Here is an 18022-nt window from a genome sequence, read left to right as displayed (position 1 = left end):
CCAGCTCTGTTATTCTATTCTATTCTATTCTATTCCATTCTATTCTCCCTCTCTCTCCTGTTCACAGCTGCATCTTATGATGACTCAGAAACAAATTTATAAATAGTCACCGTATCATCATTTTTTTCTCATGTTTTATTTATTTTATTTATATTACTTTCCGTTTCCACCAAACCGTGTGAGATCTGGGTACAGTTATTTAAACAATCATAATCCACATATTTGTTATTATACAATACAATAGCAGAGTTGGAAGGGACCTTGGAGGTCTTCTAGTCCCACCCCCTGCCTAGGCAGGAAACCCTATACCCGTGATGACGAACCTATGGCACGCGTGCCACAAGTGGCACGCGGAGCCATTTGTCAGGGCACGCGAGGGCACGCTTTGTCAGGGCACGCTTTATAGGAGCCTGGGGAGGGCGAAAAGAGCCTCCCCGCCCCCCCGGAGGCTTCAGGGACCGTCCCTGAAGCCTTCGGAACACTTAAAACCACCCTCCGAGCAAACCGGAGTTGCTCGGAGGGTCGTTTTAAGCATTCCGAAGGCTTCAGGGACTGTCCGAGGCTTCCCTGATGCCTTCGGAGCACTTAAAATGACCCTCCGAGCAACCCGGAAGTCACTTCCGGTTTGCTCGGAAGGTGGTTTTAAGCGCTCCGAAGGCTTCAGGGAAGCCTCTGGACAGTCCCTGAAGCCTCCGGAGGGCCTCCAGGGGGTCGGGGGAGGCTCTTTTCGCCCTCTCCAGGCTCCTATAAAGCCCCTGGAGCCTGGGGAGGGCAAAAAAAATGTAAAAATGGGGGGTCGCGCGTTGTGCGCGCATGCGCACAGGGGGGGGTCGCGCGTTGCATTATGGGTGCGGCACGCCTGCACTCGACCCCCCTGCGCTCCCCCCACTTGTGGCACACGAGCCAAAAAAGGTTCGCCATCACTGCCCTATACCGTTTCAGACAAATTATATTTGTCACAATAATACTAATAGTATAGCTATATATCAATATAATTACAATAATATATAACATCTTCATCATCAAATTCTCTCCACGCTAACATTTCCCCTTTTTTTATATATCTCCTCCTTTCTAACTTCTGTTTCTATTGTCTTAACTGTTGGTAAAATACGTCCCACGTCAAAAAATACTCAGTTTCTTCTTTATCCTTAATAATGAGTGTTAATCTGTTCATTTCTGCGCATTCTAATATCTTCTTAATTACACTCTCTCATCTGTTATGGTATCTCATTATTTTTCCACTGTTGCACAAATAGAATTCTGGCTACTGTTAATATATGTAAAACCTGATATATAGTCTTTTTATCATATTTTTCCGGTAGAATGCCCAACAACAATACCTCAGGTTTCAAATCAATATGCTGCTTTATCGTTTTTTTCCAACCAAGTATGTATTTTTCTCCAATATTTTTTAGCTTTTGGGCAAGTCCACCACATATGATAGTATGAACCTAGTGGTAGATTACACTTCCAACATTTGACAGAGCTATTTTTATACATTTTAGCCAATCTTGCTGTTGCAAAGTGCCATCTATAAAACATCTTATATCTTCTTCTTCTTCTTCTTCATCATCATCATCATCATCTCTTTTTAACAATCCCATAATTCCTTGCGGGGTGGAGTTTGGGCAACTGAAAGGACCTACCTGAGTGTTTATTGACCGGATGCCCTTCCTGTTGCCAATGCGGAGTTATATTCAGCAGATATATGCTCAACTATATAAATAGTCGCCGTCTATTGCCATTGGGAAATTATGATCCCAAAGAATAGCTTACTTGGAAAATGTCTTTTGTTTTTTGTTTCTTCATTTTCTTGCATTGAGAACACAGCGCAGGCCTTCTGTGGGTTATATAACTGTTAGTTTTCATAATTATGGCATTATGCAAGGGGTCGGAAAGATGCTGACCACGGTTTTTGTGGAAATCTTGAGGACTGCTATTAACACAAAGGAAAACCGGCTGTATTGAACGAAGCAAAGAAAAGCATTACAGAAGAGAGTTATCAAGAAGGAAGAGGACACTCTCCACATTATCTGGAGCTTCTATTAAAATATAATAAAAGGAATTTATGCAAAGGTGTTATGGACGATGGTACAGATTCTTAAGCATGGACAGGGGATTTTTTGAGCTTTTAAATGCAGAGAAAGAGGGACTCGTATCAGCTCTTGTGTTGTAGGAACTTTGTTCACCAACTAAGCTGGTCTCAGATGTCTCCGTACTGTTCCAACCCAGTCCGAAATGAGTCTTTTCACGGGATCTTTGAAAGGAAGAGTCAAGTCCCAAAAATACAGTTTAAAAATGTAAATAATTGAACACCGGCTGAACAAGGATGGTGCATTAAATGAAACTTCAAAAGGACTGGATTTTACTTGTGTAGAATTTGGTGGAATAGAAAAGAAATGATGGAGAATTATAAAAGCTAAGAAGGAAAGCCGATAGAGGAAGCTGTAAAATTATTGTATATTGTTATGTATGTTCTGTGTTTTGTTTTGTCTTATTGTGTTTTTTTCTTTGCTGTGTCTTCCCTATTGTTTTTAAAGATCAAAACATTGAATAAAAATTATTTATAAAAAATGAAGAAAAGAAATGATGGAATTTGTCCAGAGATATTTCTTGTTAGGTAAAAGGTAAAATAAAGGGGAGGGGGTTTACCCCCTTTTGGGTTTAAGTAGGAAACGTATCAGGACGCAGTGCCTCAGTGGCCAAGTCACTGAGCTTGTCTATCGGAAAGGTCAGCAGTTCGGCGGTTCGAATCCCTAGCGCCGCGTAACGGAGTGAGCTCCCGTTACTTGTCCCAGCTTCTGCCAACCTAGCAGTTCAAAAGCACGTAAAATATGCAAGTAGAAAAATAGGAACCACCTTTGGTGGGAAGGTAACAGCGTTCCGTGCGCCTTCAGCGTTGAGTCATGCCGGCCACATGAACCCGGAGACATCTTCGGACAGCGTTGGCTCTTCGGTTTTGAAACGGAGATGAGCACCGCCCCCTAAAGTCAGGAACGACTAGCATATATATACCACCGTGTGTGTGTGTGTGTGTGTGTGTGTGTGTGTGTGTGTGTGTAAAATGCAGTGCTTAATCACACATGAAAGAACATTAACCCTCCAGAAAACATGTTTCCCACAGGTATTAATAGATTTTCTTTATGTCCTTTTTAGGTCAACGGCACAGAGATTGAATATGAATTTGAAGAAATTACATTGGAAAGGGTAAGTTAATTATTTCTCACCCTGGAGAGACATTGTTAGAAATACAAATAAAGCAGCATGTTGGGAAACACACCGTTTATTTCCCACTTAAGTCATTTGAGTGGAAGTCACATTATTTAGCTTGAGAAATGCCTATCAATCTGGGTTTGTTACAGGATTGAAATCTGAAAACTACTTCCTGCTTTCCAAGGAGGACATAAACTGGATGTAAACTGTTTCAACTTCTCCCCTCCCCTTTGCATGCCCAAAATTACTACAGAGACAGTTTTTGCCTCATGCCATCACTTTACTTAATACCTAATTCTCACAGCACTGTCTTAAGGCCTAAAGATATTTTACCCGTGTAGTAGGGCTGCATTGCTATTATCCTTCTCATCTTTCCTAGTACACACTCCTATTGGTATCTTATGATTTATCACTTCATTGTTTGTACCTTATGGTTTGTGATTGTATCTTATGACTTATTATTTATCACATCGTTAAAAGTCTGTAGAGATTCTCAGTCATATCCAGGTCATGGTTGTCCCAAAGATGCTTTTTTTCAGGAGGCAACTGGACTTTCTGGTTTTTTCTTTGAAGACGTTTCGCTTCTCATCCAAGGAGCTTCATCAGCTTCTTCCATTCCCCACTATCCTGTCGGAGCTGAAGACGCTTCTTGAATGAGAAGTGAAATGTCTTCAAAGAAAAAAATCAAGAAAGTCCAGTTGTCCCCTGAAAAAGTACCTTAGGGACTACTACATCGTTGTTTGGATGTACACTGCGATTTTACACACAGGAGACAAATTCCTTGTGTGTCCAATCACACTTGGCTAACAAAGAATTCTATTCTATTCTATTCTATTCTGTTCTATTCAGTGGTGGGTTCCTACCGGTTCGGCCCGGTTCAGCTGAACCGGTTGGCTGCCTGGGTCGCTGGCCTGCCACGCCCCCAAACCAGTTTTCCCAGCGGCACCGTAGCCACTCTCATCTTGTTTTTTGCTTTTGCACATGTGCGGAACAATTTTTATTGTGCTGCGCATATGCGCGCAGCGCAGCCACAAGCAAATCGGCAGTAGTGACTGCTGGAACCCACCCATGATTCTGTTCTTATTTATTTATTTATTTATTTCTTAGATTTTTAGACCGCCCCTCTCCCAAAAAGGGACTCGGGGCGGTGTACAGTCAATACAAATAAAACTAATCATAATAATAAAATACATTTAAGATACATTTGGAGGGGGAGATAGGCTGTACTAAGAAATAAATCTATTCATCCTAAAAACATCACTATTAAAACCCCAAACCCAATTAAAATGAATAAATCCCCGGGAGGTAAAACTAAGAAAGTGCCAGGCCAGCTGATTGAAATAGGTGAGTCTTTAACTTTGGCCGGAAGGAACGGAGGTCGGTGGTAGTTCGAATGTCTGGGGGGAGGTCATTCCAGAGGGTTGGGCCCATCACAGAGAAGGATCTACTCCTAGGTGTCGCCCGCTGGCATTGTCTAGCAGACGGCACCAGGAGGAGCCCCTCCCTGTGTGAGCGGATAGGTCGCAGGGACGTGTGTGGTAGGATGCGATCCTGCAGATAACTAGGTCCTATGCCATGGAGCGCTTTAAAGATGGTAATCAATACCTTGAAACGCACCCGAAAGGCCACAGGTAGCCAGTGCAGCTCGCGCAGGAGAGGTGTTACGTGGGAGTAACGAGTACTTCCCATAATAACCCGCGCGGCTGCGTTCTGAACTAGCTGCAGTCTCCGGATGCGTCCCAAGGGAAGCCCCATGTAGAGGGCATTGCAGTAGTCCAGGCGAGACGTCACCAGCGCATGAGTGACCGTGCGCAGGGCACTCCGTTCCAGTAGGGGGCGCAATTGGCGCACCAGGCGAACCTGGTGGAACGCCCCCCTTGCCACGGCTGCCACATGGTCCTCCATTGACAGCCGGGCATCAAGGAGGACGCCCAAATTGCGCGCCCGCTCCACGGGGGACAGCTGTTCGCCCCCTATGGCCAGCGATGGAGTCAGCTGGCTGAACCGAGGTGCCGGTACCCACAGCCACTCAGTCTTGGAGGGGTTGAGTTTGAGTCTGTTGTCCCCCATCCAGACCCCGACGGCTTCCAAACACCGGGACATCACTTCGACAGCCTCGTTGGGGTGGTTTGGGGTTGAAATATACAGCTGAGTATCATCAGCGTAAAGATGGTACTCAACCCCAAAACCACGGATGATCTCACCCAGCGGCTTCACATATGCGTTGAACAGGAGAGGCGAGAGGACCGACCCCTGTGGCACCCCACAAGTGAGTGGCCTCAGGGACGACCTCTGCCCCCCTGTCAACACACATTGCTTCCGGTCGGAGAGGTAGGAGCCGAACCACCGCAAAACGGTGCCTCCGACTCCCATCCCCTCCAACCGGCGCAATAGGATACCATGGTCGATGGTATCAAAAGCCGCCGAGAGGTCTAATAGGACCAGGATAGAGGAACAACCCCTATCTCTGGCCCTCCAGAGATCATCAACCAATGTGACCAAGGCTGTCTCAGTGCTGTGCCCGGGTCGGAAGCCGGACTGGCGTGGGTCTAGATAGTCGGATTCGTCTAGGTGTCGTGGAAATTGCTGCGCCACCACATTCTCAACAACCTTCGCCAAGAAGGGGAGGTTGGAGACTGGACGATAATTAGCTATTCTGTTATGTTCTGTTCTGTTCTAAACTTCTGTTTCTATTCATTAGCCATTGGTAAAACAAATCCTATATTTAAAAAAATATCCCGTTTCTTCCTTCTCCTTAATTTTAAGTGCAAATCTATCTATTTCTGCACAATCTAATATATTTTTTTAATTACACTTTCATCTGTAGGGATCTCTTCACACACCACACACACACACACACACACAAAAGTTGTCAATATTCCCTTGGTTATGAATTCCTCTAGAGTGGGGCTAACACAGCCTTATATTTCCATCACGGTGAAAATGACTGAACAAGATTTAACCAGATCCATCACAAAGAATAATGGGGAATGACAGAGGATATTTCTATTCCCTGAGTTATTGGGGCATTTTTAATCATCTTTCCTTAATTAGAGTATCAAAAGGTCATCGAACGGCACATGAGCCTCTCGAGATAATATTTTGGAGCGCCAGATTGTTTTGAATGGATGCACCCGGTGATTCATTTACACTGAACGGAGGTCAGAGTGATTCGTGCGCAGCGTTGCAGCTCGACCTGGCACAGATAATGGATTAGCCTTCGTATTAAACTTGCAAATGATAGAAAATGATGAGCATTTGCTTGCAGCCTTCCACAAAACCCACAGCTGAAAAACAAGCGCAGGAAAGAAAACATCTCTTGCGTAGTTTGGAGACGTGGTCACAACCAGCCCTGTGAGTCACTGGCAGAAAAAAAAAGAAACATTCAATTATGTCTATCACCAAAGGAAGAGGAGGTGGTGGTGGAAATTTTTGTTTTTCTCATGGACCCGTCAGGAGAATAATTGGGGGTTAGGATTAGGGTTAGGGTTAGGATCACGGATGGGTTGCTGCCGGTGTTACTGCTACTTCACAACCCTCACACAACGTGCACCAGACGGACAACACGCCCCCGTGTGTTCTTCAATTGTTCTTCGCGCATGCACAGAACAATTGACAGTGAACTGCTCACGCTTAGTCATTAAAATCCAAAATGGCGGCGGCCAAGCGGCAGTGCGGGAACCGGTTCGGGGGCGTGTCAGGCCTGGGTCGCTGCCGGTTCTGCGACCCAAGCCTGAATGTTAGGGCAGAGGTGGGTTCATACCGGTTCGGACCGGTTCGGCTGAACCAATTGGCAGCCTGGGCTGCTGGAACCGGCAGCGACCCAGGCCTGACACGCCCCTGAACCGGTTCTCATACAGCGGCGCCATCTTTGATTTTCGGTTCTGCGCATGCGCAAAACAATTTTCATTGCAGAAAGAATAATTCCCCCCCTTTTTTAATGCTTTGAGCATGCGCAGACCTTTTAAGGTGCAAATGCGCATACGCGGGGAGTGCCGAACCAGCAGTAATGCCGACAGCAACCGACCTCTGATTTAGGGTTAATCATATCCAGATAGCTGTGAGGAGAGAAGAAATATTTATTCCTTTTTGTTTGTCGAAATGTTTTTATTTTTTTATTTTTATAAATATCAATGCGTGGATGGTGTGATACCTGGGCATCATACATTTCAATACAAATAAACATAGTATTATTACTCACAATCGTTACTTTTCATTTTCTTTATTTCATACTATTTGCACATATCCTTTACCGCCATTCTTCAATTTTACCCCTTCTTCTTACTCTTTTGTATATCTTAATATTTATATCTCTATCTATATATCTATATCTATCTCTACCTACCTAATCAATCTATCTATCTATCTATCTATCTATCTATCTATCTATCTATCGTATCTATCAATCTATCTATCTCTTTCTCTATCTATCTATCTATCGTATCTATCAATCTATCTATCTATCTCTTTCTCTATCTCTATCTATCTATCTATCTATCTATCATCTATCTATCTATCTATTTCTCTATCTCTATTATCTATCTATCTATCATCTATCTATCTATCTATCTATCTATCTATCTATCTATCTATCTATCTATCTATCTATCTATCTGTCATCTATATCTATATCTATATCTATATCTATCTATCTATATCTATCTATCTATCTATCTATCTATCTATCTATCTATCTATCTATCTAATCTATATCTATATCTATATCTATATCTATCTATCTATCTATCTATCTATCTATCTATCTATCGTATCTATCAATCTATCTATCTCTTTCTCTATCTATCTATCTATCGTATCTATCAATCTATCTATCTATCTCTTTCTCTATCTATCTATCTATCTATCTATCATCTATCTATCTATCTATTTCTCTATCTCTATTATCTATCTATCTATCATCTATCTATCTATCTATCTATCTATCTATCTATCTGTCATCTATATCTATATCTCTATCTATCTATCTATATCTATCTATCTATCTATCTATCTAATCTATATCTATATCTATATCTATCTATCTATCTATCTATCTATCTATCTATATATATATATATATATATATATATATATATATACACACACACTATAGTTCCTCCCTTATTTCTATCTTTATTTTATCTTTTTTCCCCTTCCTGTCACTATAATATTCAAAGACATGGTAATAACAAATATATTCTTTCATTATCTAATCGTTTATTGTTTAATTCTAATCTTTCACTATCAACCATATTTTATACTTATATCACTATCATACTGCATACAAATCAGTTATCCAACTTGCAAAATTCTAATATTCATACACATTATTACAATACTTTCATGTCATATTTTTACTTTGCATTTCCTTTCTTCTCCCTTTATCCTGCATCTTTTGCCCACGTGGGGTTGCCTCCCATGTACTTCTTTTAGATCTTTTAAATCTTTGACAAACGGGGTAAAACAACACCGTGAAATACAGGTAGTCCTCGACTTACGACCACAATTGAGACCAAAATATATGTTGTTCAGTGAGACATCTGTTATGTGAGTTTTGCCCCATTTTACGACTTTTCTTGCCACCTTTGTTAAGTGAATCCCTGTCGTTGTTAAATTAGTAATTTTAGTAACAAATTAGTAATTGCCTCATCCAACGAGGCTTATCCAACCGACAATCAGCTGCTTGCGCTAATCAGGCTGCGCTGAAGCTGAAACTGAAACAGGCTGTTGGCTATTTGCTGCAAGGAGGCAAATTGCTGGGAGGCAGAGGCCAAAGGGTGGGGGCCAGTGGATGAACGGGGCTACATTTGGTGTATAAGATGCACCCAAATTTTCACCCTCTTTCGGGGGAGGGAGGAAGTGTGTCTTATAGTGGGTTTGTCCTTTTTCCTTGAGGCTGCTGGGATTTTATTTATTTTTTGGTGGGTTGGGAGAAGGAGAAAAAAAACGGCAAAAAATCTCAAAGATGTAGAAATAGCAATTATAGGGATCTTGGCGTAATCTTCCAGGTTCAGTTTTCCGCAGGGATATTATTCTTCCACTGCTGCAAACAATTATCTTCCATTTTTCTCAGGCCTCATTATATTCAATTGTCTTTCTTCCGGTAAGGAGGAGAAATAAATAATTAACAGATGGTGAAGCCAATTTCTTCTGTCTATACATGTGCAGAAAAAGAGGAACTGCTGGACAAGCATCTAGAATTGAATTCCCAGTTGGCTGTTGAGGGTTCTTTCGTTTTGGGAAACCAGATTAAGGGCCTAAATGAGCTGAAGATGCCACAGACTGCTTTAATTTTTTCCTGAAATATTTGGATTTATTGAGGTCAAGAGAATATATACCAGGGGTGTCCAAACTTGGGAACTTTAAGACTTGTGGACTTCAGCTCCCAGAATTCCCCAGCCAACACCCCTGGTATATAACATGGACTCTCCTTCAACTAGAGTGCAATTCCTAGCGACTTCTTTGACAGGGCAATGGCTTCTCCTCCTACCTTCTTCTGGAATTTTTTTGTTTTGTTTTAATTTTTTTAATCCAGGGGTCAGTAACTTGCAGCTCTGGAGCCGCATGTGGCTCTTTCATCCCTCTGTTCTGGCTCCCTGTCGCCAGTTGGCGCCACAATTTTGAGAGAAGCTTCCGGTTGGGAGGGGGAAAAGCACAGTGCACCAGGAGGAGACTCTATGACAAGGGGTTTCCGGTCAGCTCCACAATGGATAGGGCTTTCGGTTAGGACAGGTAGAGGAAAAAGGATGCCGCGCTAGGAGGAGACTCTATGGTGGGGAAACCAGACCTCCGGGTTGTCAGGGGAAAATGGACTCCACACTAGGAGGAGACTCTATGGTGGGGGAACCAGACCTCCGGTTGTCAGGGGAAAATGGACTCCACACTAGGAGGAGACTCTATGGTGGGGGAACCGGACTTCCGGTCGGCTCCAGAATTAAATGGGGGGGGGGGTTCCAGTTAGGACCTTTGTGGCTCTTTGTGTGTTTGAGGTTGCCGACCCCTGTTTTAGTCGCTCCCACAGGCCTGATTTTCATTTAGCGACCGTTCTAAGTTACAACTTAGGGAAAAAAAGTGAACTGCGATTATTTTTCACACTTACAACAGTTGCAGCATTCCTGTGGTCACATGATCAAAATTTGGATGTTTGACAGCTGGGGTGGATTTATGAGGGTTGCAATGACCTGGGCTCATGTGACCCTCACCTTTTGGGACCTCCTTACAAGCAAAATCATGGGAGAGCCAGATTCACATGACAACTGTGTTGCTAACTGAACAACTGCAGTGGTTCCCTTAACAACTGTGGCCATAAAGGTCGAAAAATGGGGCAAAACTCACTTAACCACTGTGTTGCTTAGCAACAGACATTTGGGGCTCAATTGTGGTTATAAGTCAAGGACTACTTGTACGGAGTATCTATGCTCAGTCAAAGTCTGGTAGGGACTTGGATGCTGGACACCTAAACTTATCTATCTTGTTTTGAACATAAAATAAAAAGATTCTTTTAATAGAATACAGTAGGGTAGGGTAGGGTAGGGTAGGGTAGGGTAGAATAGAACAGAACAGAACAGAACAGTTAGTAGGGACATTGGAGGTCTTCTAGTCCAACCCCCTGTTCAGGCGAGAAACCTTATACCATTTCAGACAAAGGAATGTCCAATTTCTTCTTAAAATCTTCCACTGTTGGAGCATTCACAACTTCTGGAATCAAATTCTTCCACTGATTAATTGTTCTAACTGTCAGGAATTTTCTCCTTAGTTCTAGGTTGCTTCTCTCCTTGATTAGTTTCCACCCATTGCTTCTTGCCCTACCCTCAGGTGCTTTGGAGAATAGCTTGACTCCCTCTTCTTTGTGGAAGCTGAGATATCGGAAAACTGCTATCATGTCACCCCTGGTCCTTCTTTTCATCAAACTAGACATACCCAATTCCAGCAACCGTTCTTTACAGGGCATCCTTTATATGGAAAAAAAAATTAGCAGTGGTTTAATAAAGCAACGAGGCTAGCTGTGGTTTAATTTCTCTCCCGGCGGCGATAAAAGCCGGCAGCTTCCGCCACGATATTTGTCCTACAAAAATTGCCTTCGATTGATTGCTTGCCCTATTTTCTCCATTTTGCGTGCCCACTTTGTAATTTCGTCGTTGCAAGGGTACAGCTGACGCCTCCCTTAAGCATTTTATAATGTAATTAGGCTAGCCTCATTTCTGAGCGACGCAGCGCAGGAAGGATATTTAAATGATTAATCCGGGGGAAGAAAATCGGTCGTTGATATTTGCAGCACGATCGATCCGAAAGGCACATTTTCAGCGTGGGGGGGGGAGTGGGCGTGGGGGGGGGGAAACAACCTGGTCACTGCCCGAAGGAATTTGACATCGGAGAATAGGTTGGTGGGAAGAGGTGGATGTAAATAGGTTGAGTGGAGAGTGTGATCCAGAATACTCAACAGGAAAAGAAAAATGAAAAGGAGGCCAGTGAAAATGACCAGATACACAAAAGCCTAAGAAGAAGGAATACAAGAGTGTTTAGCTGAACAACAGAACAGGATACGAAAGAAAGAAACAGATTATACAGATAATCCTCGATTTATGACTAGATTGGAGCCAAACATTTATTTAAGAAATTTTCAGTTAAGGCAGGGGTGTCAAACTCGATTTTATTGAGGGCTGCATCAGGATTGTGTTTGACCTGGGGGGGCGTGGTGGCTGTGGCGAGGGGGGGCACAGCCAGCTCATTGTCACTTGTGTCGGGGACACCTGTGGTGGCCCGGGTGCTCCACCAGTGAAACCGGGCTCCCGAGTTCTGTTTTAGGCTGCGATGGCCTCCTGCAACCCTCTGCTAGCGAAAACGGAGCTCGGGACGGCCTCCTAAGCTCCGTTTTCACTGGCAGAGGCACTGCAGGCCAGTCCTTCGCTGTTTTCAGAGCAGCCCTGCGGCCCAAATCTAAGCACTCCACGGGCTGGATCTGGGCCCCGGGCCTTGATTTTGACACCCCTGCGTTAAGGGTATATTGGCCTTAAGGTGCTCAGTTTGATTGACTTCCCAGTTTTGCAGCACAGTGGATTGCACTGGAAGACCTCCGAGGTCCTTTTCAACTCTATTATTATCTGTTCCAAATGCTTGACGCGTCTGGATGCCATCTAATTTGCTGTGAATGCTACCATCATTTGGAGTCTTGTGGGTGTGTGCACGCAGACATAATATCAAGCTAAGCCATCGAAGTGTATGTACACATGACCTTATTAATGTAACTTCAGAACCGATCACCATTGAAATGTCACGCTGTAGCTGCCCGGTTGACCTTTAGCTACCAAATTCGTTTAAGATTTCTCCCTGAAAATGGACTAAATTGATGTTGTGAATTGAATGCATACAAAGGCACTTATTTTGCATAACTTGGTGCTCGTGCATATGTTGATTTTTCCGCTCCCAGGCAATAAGTATGGAGTAGAGTAGAGTAGAGTGGAGTAGAGTGTCAGGCCTGCAGTTATATTCCTTTTAGGATCTTTGGCCTGCCACACTCTCTATTATTTTACTATGCTGTTTCATTAGTGTAGTAATTGGGAGGGGGAATAGCAAGGAGTAGAATTGTAGAATGTGTTGTTGTCATAATAGAACATTCCTTTCTAGAAGCCCAAGGTCATCCTTTGTCTCTGCACCCCTGCACCTGACCGGAACTAGATGGGTGGAAATGCCAGCGTGGCAGTGGAAGACTGGACCGTGTGATGGACTTGTGGGTGTGGGGACAAGTTCATGAACTTTCAACTGGATGGAAAACCCAGGAAGCTTTCAGATCTGAGATGCCACAGTTGTGCCAACATGTCTCTCTTATTAAATTGGAAGTTTAAGGATAGCTCTGCCTTGGACTCTGATTTATTTCTGGATGATATTTGGAACACTGACATAGAGTAGAGTAGAGTAGAGTAGAACAGAACAGAATAGAATAGAATAGAATAGAATAGAATAGAATAGAATAATAAGAGTAGAGTAGAGTAGAATAGAATAGAATTCTTTATTGGCCAAGTGTGATTGGACACACAAGGAATTTGTCTTTAGTGCATAAGCTTTCAGTATACATAAAAGAAAAGATACATTCATCACGAATCGTAAAGTACATCACTTAATGATAGTCATAGGGTACAAATATGCAATCAAATCATATTAGGGAACAATCAATATAAATCGTAAGGATGCAAGCGTAAAATTGCAGTCATACACTCTTAAGCGGAAGGAGATGGGTGATAGGAACGATGAGAAGATGAATAGTAGTGCAGACTTAGTAAATAGTTTGACAGTGTGGAGGGAACCTACCGTAGCCTTATCAAACAAACGTTGAACTAAGCTGGCAATCATCACTTTTAACTCGGAAGCTGCATACTGTTCCCGATAGCAAGGGAGCTGAGATTTGATCTTGAAATATGCTAAGAATGGTTTTAAAAATTTAACTGGCACATATTGTTGGGGAAGGTGGTTGAATGCATGTTTGGCTTCCCAAAGAACATGACAACACAGAGGCCAGGTTGCAACACATCAATTTCCTGGTGGGAGTAAATCAGGGGTGTCAAACTCTTATTTCATTGAGGGCCGCATCAGGGTTGTGTTTGACCTCAGGGGGCCAGGATGGGCGTGGCCAGCTCAACGTCACTCATGTCGGGGGCGTCAGTGGTGGCCTGAGTGCTGTGCCAGCAAAAATGGGCTCCTGAGCTCAGTTTTCGGGTGTGATGGCTTCCTGCAACCCTCTGCCAGCAACAGCGGAGCTCAGGCCCCATGTCTGTTGTTGTTTTTGCACATGTTGTAGCCTACAAAATCTACTCCCCTTACAAAGTTAGGATGAAATCTTTTTTTATCTCTTGGTCCCTCTGTTGCAGTGCTGAAATTCAAATTTTTTACTACCAGTTCCATGGGCGTGGCTTGGTGGGCGTGGCAGGGGAAGGATACTGCAAAATCCCCATTCCCACCCCACTCTGGGGCCAGCCAGAGGTGCCATTTGCCAGTTCTCCAAACTACTCAAAATTTCCGCTACTGGTTTGCCAAACTATTCAAAATTTTCGCAACCGGTTCTCCAGAACCTGTCAGAACCTGCGGGATTTCTCCTCTGCTCTGTTGTTGTTGTTGTTGTTTTAAATATTTGAAGTGGCCAGATTGCAGGTGTGAGAGGGGAAGAAATGCTTGCTCATCTTATTGCAAAGGGACGCATGCTCAGCTGCCTTAGAAATAAATAAAATATGTGATCTTTATTTTTCAAGCTGATGCATGCTTGCTATTCATTTGAAAAAATGCCTTTTGGGAACCGTCTCTTGAAATTGCCTTATTGATACAGAAAGTAAAGAAGTAAAATTAGGCTCGGGGCACAATGCATCCTCAAAGCTATGCTTTTGAAACCGTAGTTAAAAATAAATAAATTATGGCTTGTTTTAAATCATATTAATGGAAAGATTCAATCGGTGGGGGTCAGGCTCTGCTTCCCTTCCCTAGGCAGTTAAAATGCCATTGATGCAAAGATTATTCCGCTGTTAATTTCTCCTTTTCCCCTTGCACGGCTCCCATTAATTACTGAGCAATGTGTAAATGCTTTAAAATCCCTTCAAGAGTTCTTTGAAATCAAGACGGCTTCCAATTTAGGTAACCATCGATTTTGAATTTTGCCTTCAAAGCACTTAAATCTGGCCATTTTTAGCAAAACGCCAGGATTGATTTCCTTCTCCAGCTGCTAAAGTCTTAACCCGGATTGATTTATAAACTGGGTTGCGGGAAAACTTGATGGGATTCCATGAAAGTCTAAGACAGTGTTTCCTACCCAACCATGGAACCTCCAGATAGCTGGACTTCAGTTCCCAGAATTCCCCTGCCAGCAAGGCCATTCCTGCACACTCTGACCATAAAACTCACTCATTAGAAACTGGTGAGGTTGAAAAACTTTGGTACCAATGGTAAAAGATTCACTTGAATAAATTGTTTCAACTCCTACCCCCAAAACAACTCTATAGAGCACTGCACACCAGAACAATTAGACACAAAGACAGTTTTTTCCCGAATGTCATCACTCTGCTAAACAAATAATTCCCTCAACATTGTCAAACTATTTACTAAGTCTGCATTACTATTACTATTAATCTTCTCATAATTCCTATCACCCATCTCCTCCCACTTATGACTGTATGAGTGTTGCTTGTATCCTGATTGTTTCCTAGTATGATTTGGTTGCTTATTTGTACCCTATGGCTATCATTAAGTGTTGTAGCTTATGATTCGTGATGAATGTATCTTTTCTTTTATGTACACTGAGAGCATATGCACCAAAGACAAATTCCTTGTATGTCCAATCACACTTGGCCAATAAAGAATTATATTCTATTCTATTCCATTCCATTCCATTCCATTCTTTTTAATTCTATCCTATCCTATCCTCTATTCCTATTCCTATTTTATCCTATCCTATCCCCTATTCCTATTCTATTCTATTCTATTCTATCCTCTATTCCTATTCTATCCTATCCTATTCTATCCTATCCTATCCTATCCTCTATTCCTATTCCTATTCTATTCTGTCCTCTATTCCTATTCTATTCTCTCCTATCCTATCCTCTATTCTATTCTATCCTATCCTCTATTCCTATTCTATTCTATCCTCTATTCCCATTCCTATTCTATTCTATCCTATTCTATCCTATCCTATCCTATCCTCTATTCCTATTCTATCCTATCTTATCCTATCCTCTATTCCTATTCTATTCTATCCTATCCTCTATTCCTATTCCTATTCTATTCTATTCTATCCTATCCTATATTCCTATTCTATTCTATTCTATCCTATCCTATCCTATCCTATCCTTTATTCCTATTCTACTCTACTCTACTCTACTCTACTCTACTCTACTCTACTCTACTCTACTCTACTCTACTCTACTCTACTCTATTCTATTCTTATTCTTTTGTAAATTCAGCAAGGTTTCTATCCCAAAGGTATTTTTTCAAGAGGCAACTGGACTTTCTTGTTTTTCTTTGAAGACGTTTCGCTCCTCATCCAAGACGCTTCTTCAGCTCTGACTGGATGGTCATTTGCTGGTCATTTGCATTCTTTTAGAAAGTCATTGAGGCCACTGGGAGGTTTGTCTGTGTCCTCAGGATCGCATGACTGGATGTGTAGCCTTGGAACTGCCGAATGGGCTGTGTTGCAGACCCTGAGGGTGCAGACAAGTGCTTCAGCACTGGAGGTTTTTAAGGAGACTGGACAGTCACTTGTCTGGAATGGTACCTGAGCAGGGGTTGGACTAGAAGACCTCCAAGTTCCCTTCCGACTCTGTTATTCTTTTATTCTATTCTGAATGAAGCAGCACTTCAGTTCCTGCAATTTGTTTTATGCAGTTTCAGAATACTTTCCCCCAATTCGTTACAAAACAGCCAAATGAATTCTTGGCAGTCCTTCAGAGAGGAGACTATGTCGGGCTCTTTGACCTCTGCCTCTAATTGGAAGTGATTTTTCCCCCCCAAATGCAATTCTCACAGAGTCTCTTTAATAAGATGAATAGAGAATAAAGGGCGAAGGTTGGGATCACTACATTTCTAGCTGGCTGAATTATTTCCCAGTTCGAACAATCTATACCGAAGTGTAATAAGGTTTTTTAACTGCCTCTGGCCAGGTGGTGGAACCTGTTTGCTGATAACAGAGATGCTTGCAGCTCGTAAGTTGACATAAAGGTCTTCTAAATCTTTATCAGCCTAGGAACTGACTATTATAATTATTTTAGGCCTTGCAGGGTGTTATCAGAATGGGTTGCAAAATTGTATTGGGTCAATTGAAGTTATTTCCCTTGGTGCTTGAAGGACCACAGGGAAGAATCAGTGGTCTTTGAGAATGGAGGGCCAAAAAGTTTTTCTCAACCTTAGGAACTTTAAGGCAAGTGGACTTCAACTTCTAATGTGCCTAAAGCATTCATTATCCATGCTCAGTGTCACCTTGACTCTGCACAGTTTCAAGACCGTCTTCAGCCAACTTGCCCTCCTCTAAATATTAAGAGAAAATCTACATCTGCTCCAGGATCTTTGCTTCCATCTCTTTGCAAGTCTTACTTCATTCTAAGCCTTTGCTTTCCTGGCTTCATTCTTTCAAGATTTGGGCTATCTGCTGATATTCTGCCTTAGTTATGTTTACCTATTTCCTTTCTTTTTTGTACTTGTCCTTTTTGTCTTCAGTTTATCAAAGAGTTCTTTGTGTAATCACGCTGGTATCTTCCTGGATTTCTTCTTTTTCTTTTTCAGTGGTATTATGTTGGACTGGGCTTTTATAATCATATTTTTCAGAGTTTCCCAGAGCTTCTTGAGTTGTTTTCTTCTTTTAAGGTTTTCATCCATGGAATTCTTCCCAAGTTCTCTCTGAGTTGGTTAAAATCATTTCTTTTAGTAGTAATCCTCAATTTATGACCATTTGTTCAGTGACTGTTTGAAATTACAGCAGCACTGAATGAAGACTTATCAGCCCTGAAGTTAGAGCTGTTGCAATGTTGCTGCAATCAGGTGATCAAAATTTGGGTGCTTGGCATCCCACCCACATTTATGACCACAGGGGGTACCAATAAAACAGAATATTTGTAGCTCAGGGTTGAAATGAGGGGTCCTTGGTACCCTCTGAACATTTCATTACCCAAACTAGGTAACATCTTCAGCAGTAGGTCGCAAAAGGCCATCACGTGTCCCTGGAACATTGTATCCAACATAAATATGAATTGGTTGCAAAGCATCTAAATTTTGATCACGTGACCATGGAGATGCTGCAATGGTCGTAAGTGTGGAAAATGGTCATAAGTCACTTTTG

At 42.4% G+C, this 18022-nt stretch overlaps 1 protein-coding gene across 3 annotated transcripts in view; it reads left to right on the top strand.

Annotated features, from left to right (window-relative positions):
• Positions 1 to 18022, top strand: part of LOC309390542 (disks large homolog 2) — a 303450-nt gene that overhangs the window by 40766 nt on the left and 244662 nt on the right. For all 3 annotated transcript variants that reach the window (XM_081949959.1, XM_081949958.1, XM_081949963.1), the window contains exon 3: positions 3160 to 3210. In XM_081949959.1, coding sequence (XP_081806085.1) covers positions 3160 to 3210 — 51 coding nt within the window. The remainder of the gene's footprint in view (positions 1 to 3159; positions 3211 to 18022) is intronic.

The sequence above is a fragment of the Natrix helvetica genome (genome assembly GCF_964273705.1).
Source record: "Natrix helvetica genome assembly, chromosome: 4".
In the NCBI taxonomy this organism is placed as follows: Eukaryota; Metazoa; Chordata; class Lepidosauria; order Squamata; family Natricidae; genus Natrix; species Natrix helvetica.
This window is presented reverse-complemented; position numbering and strand designations above follow the sequence as displayed.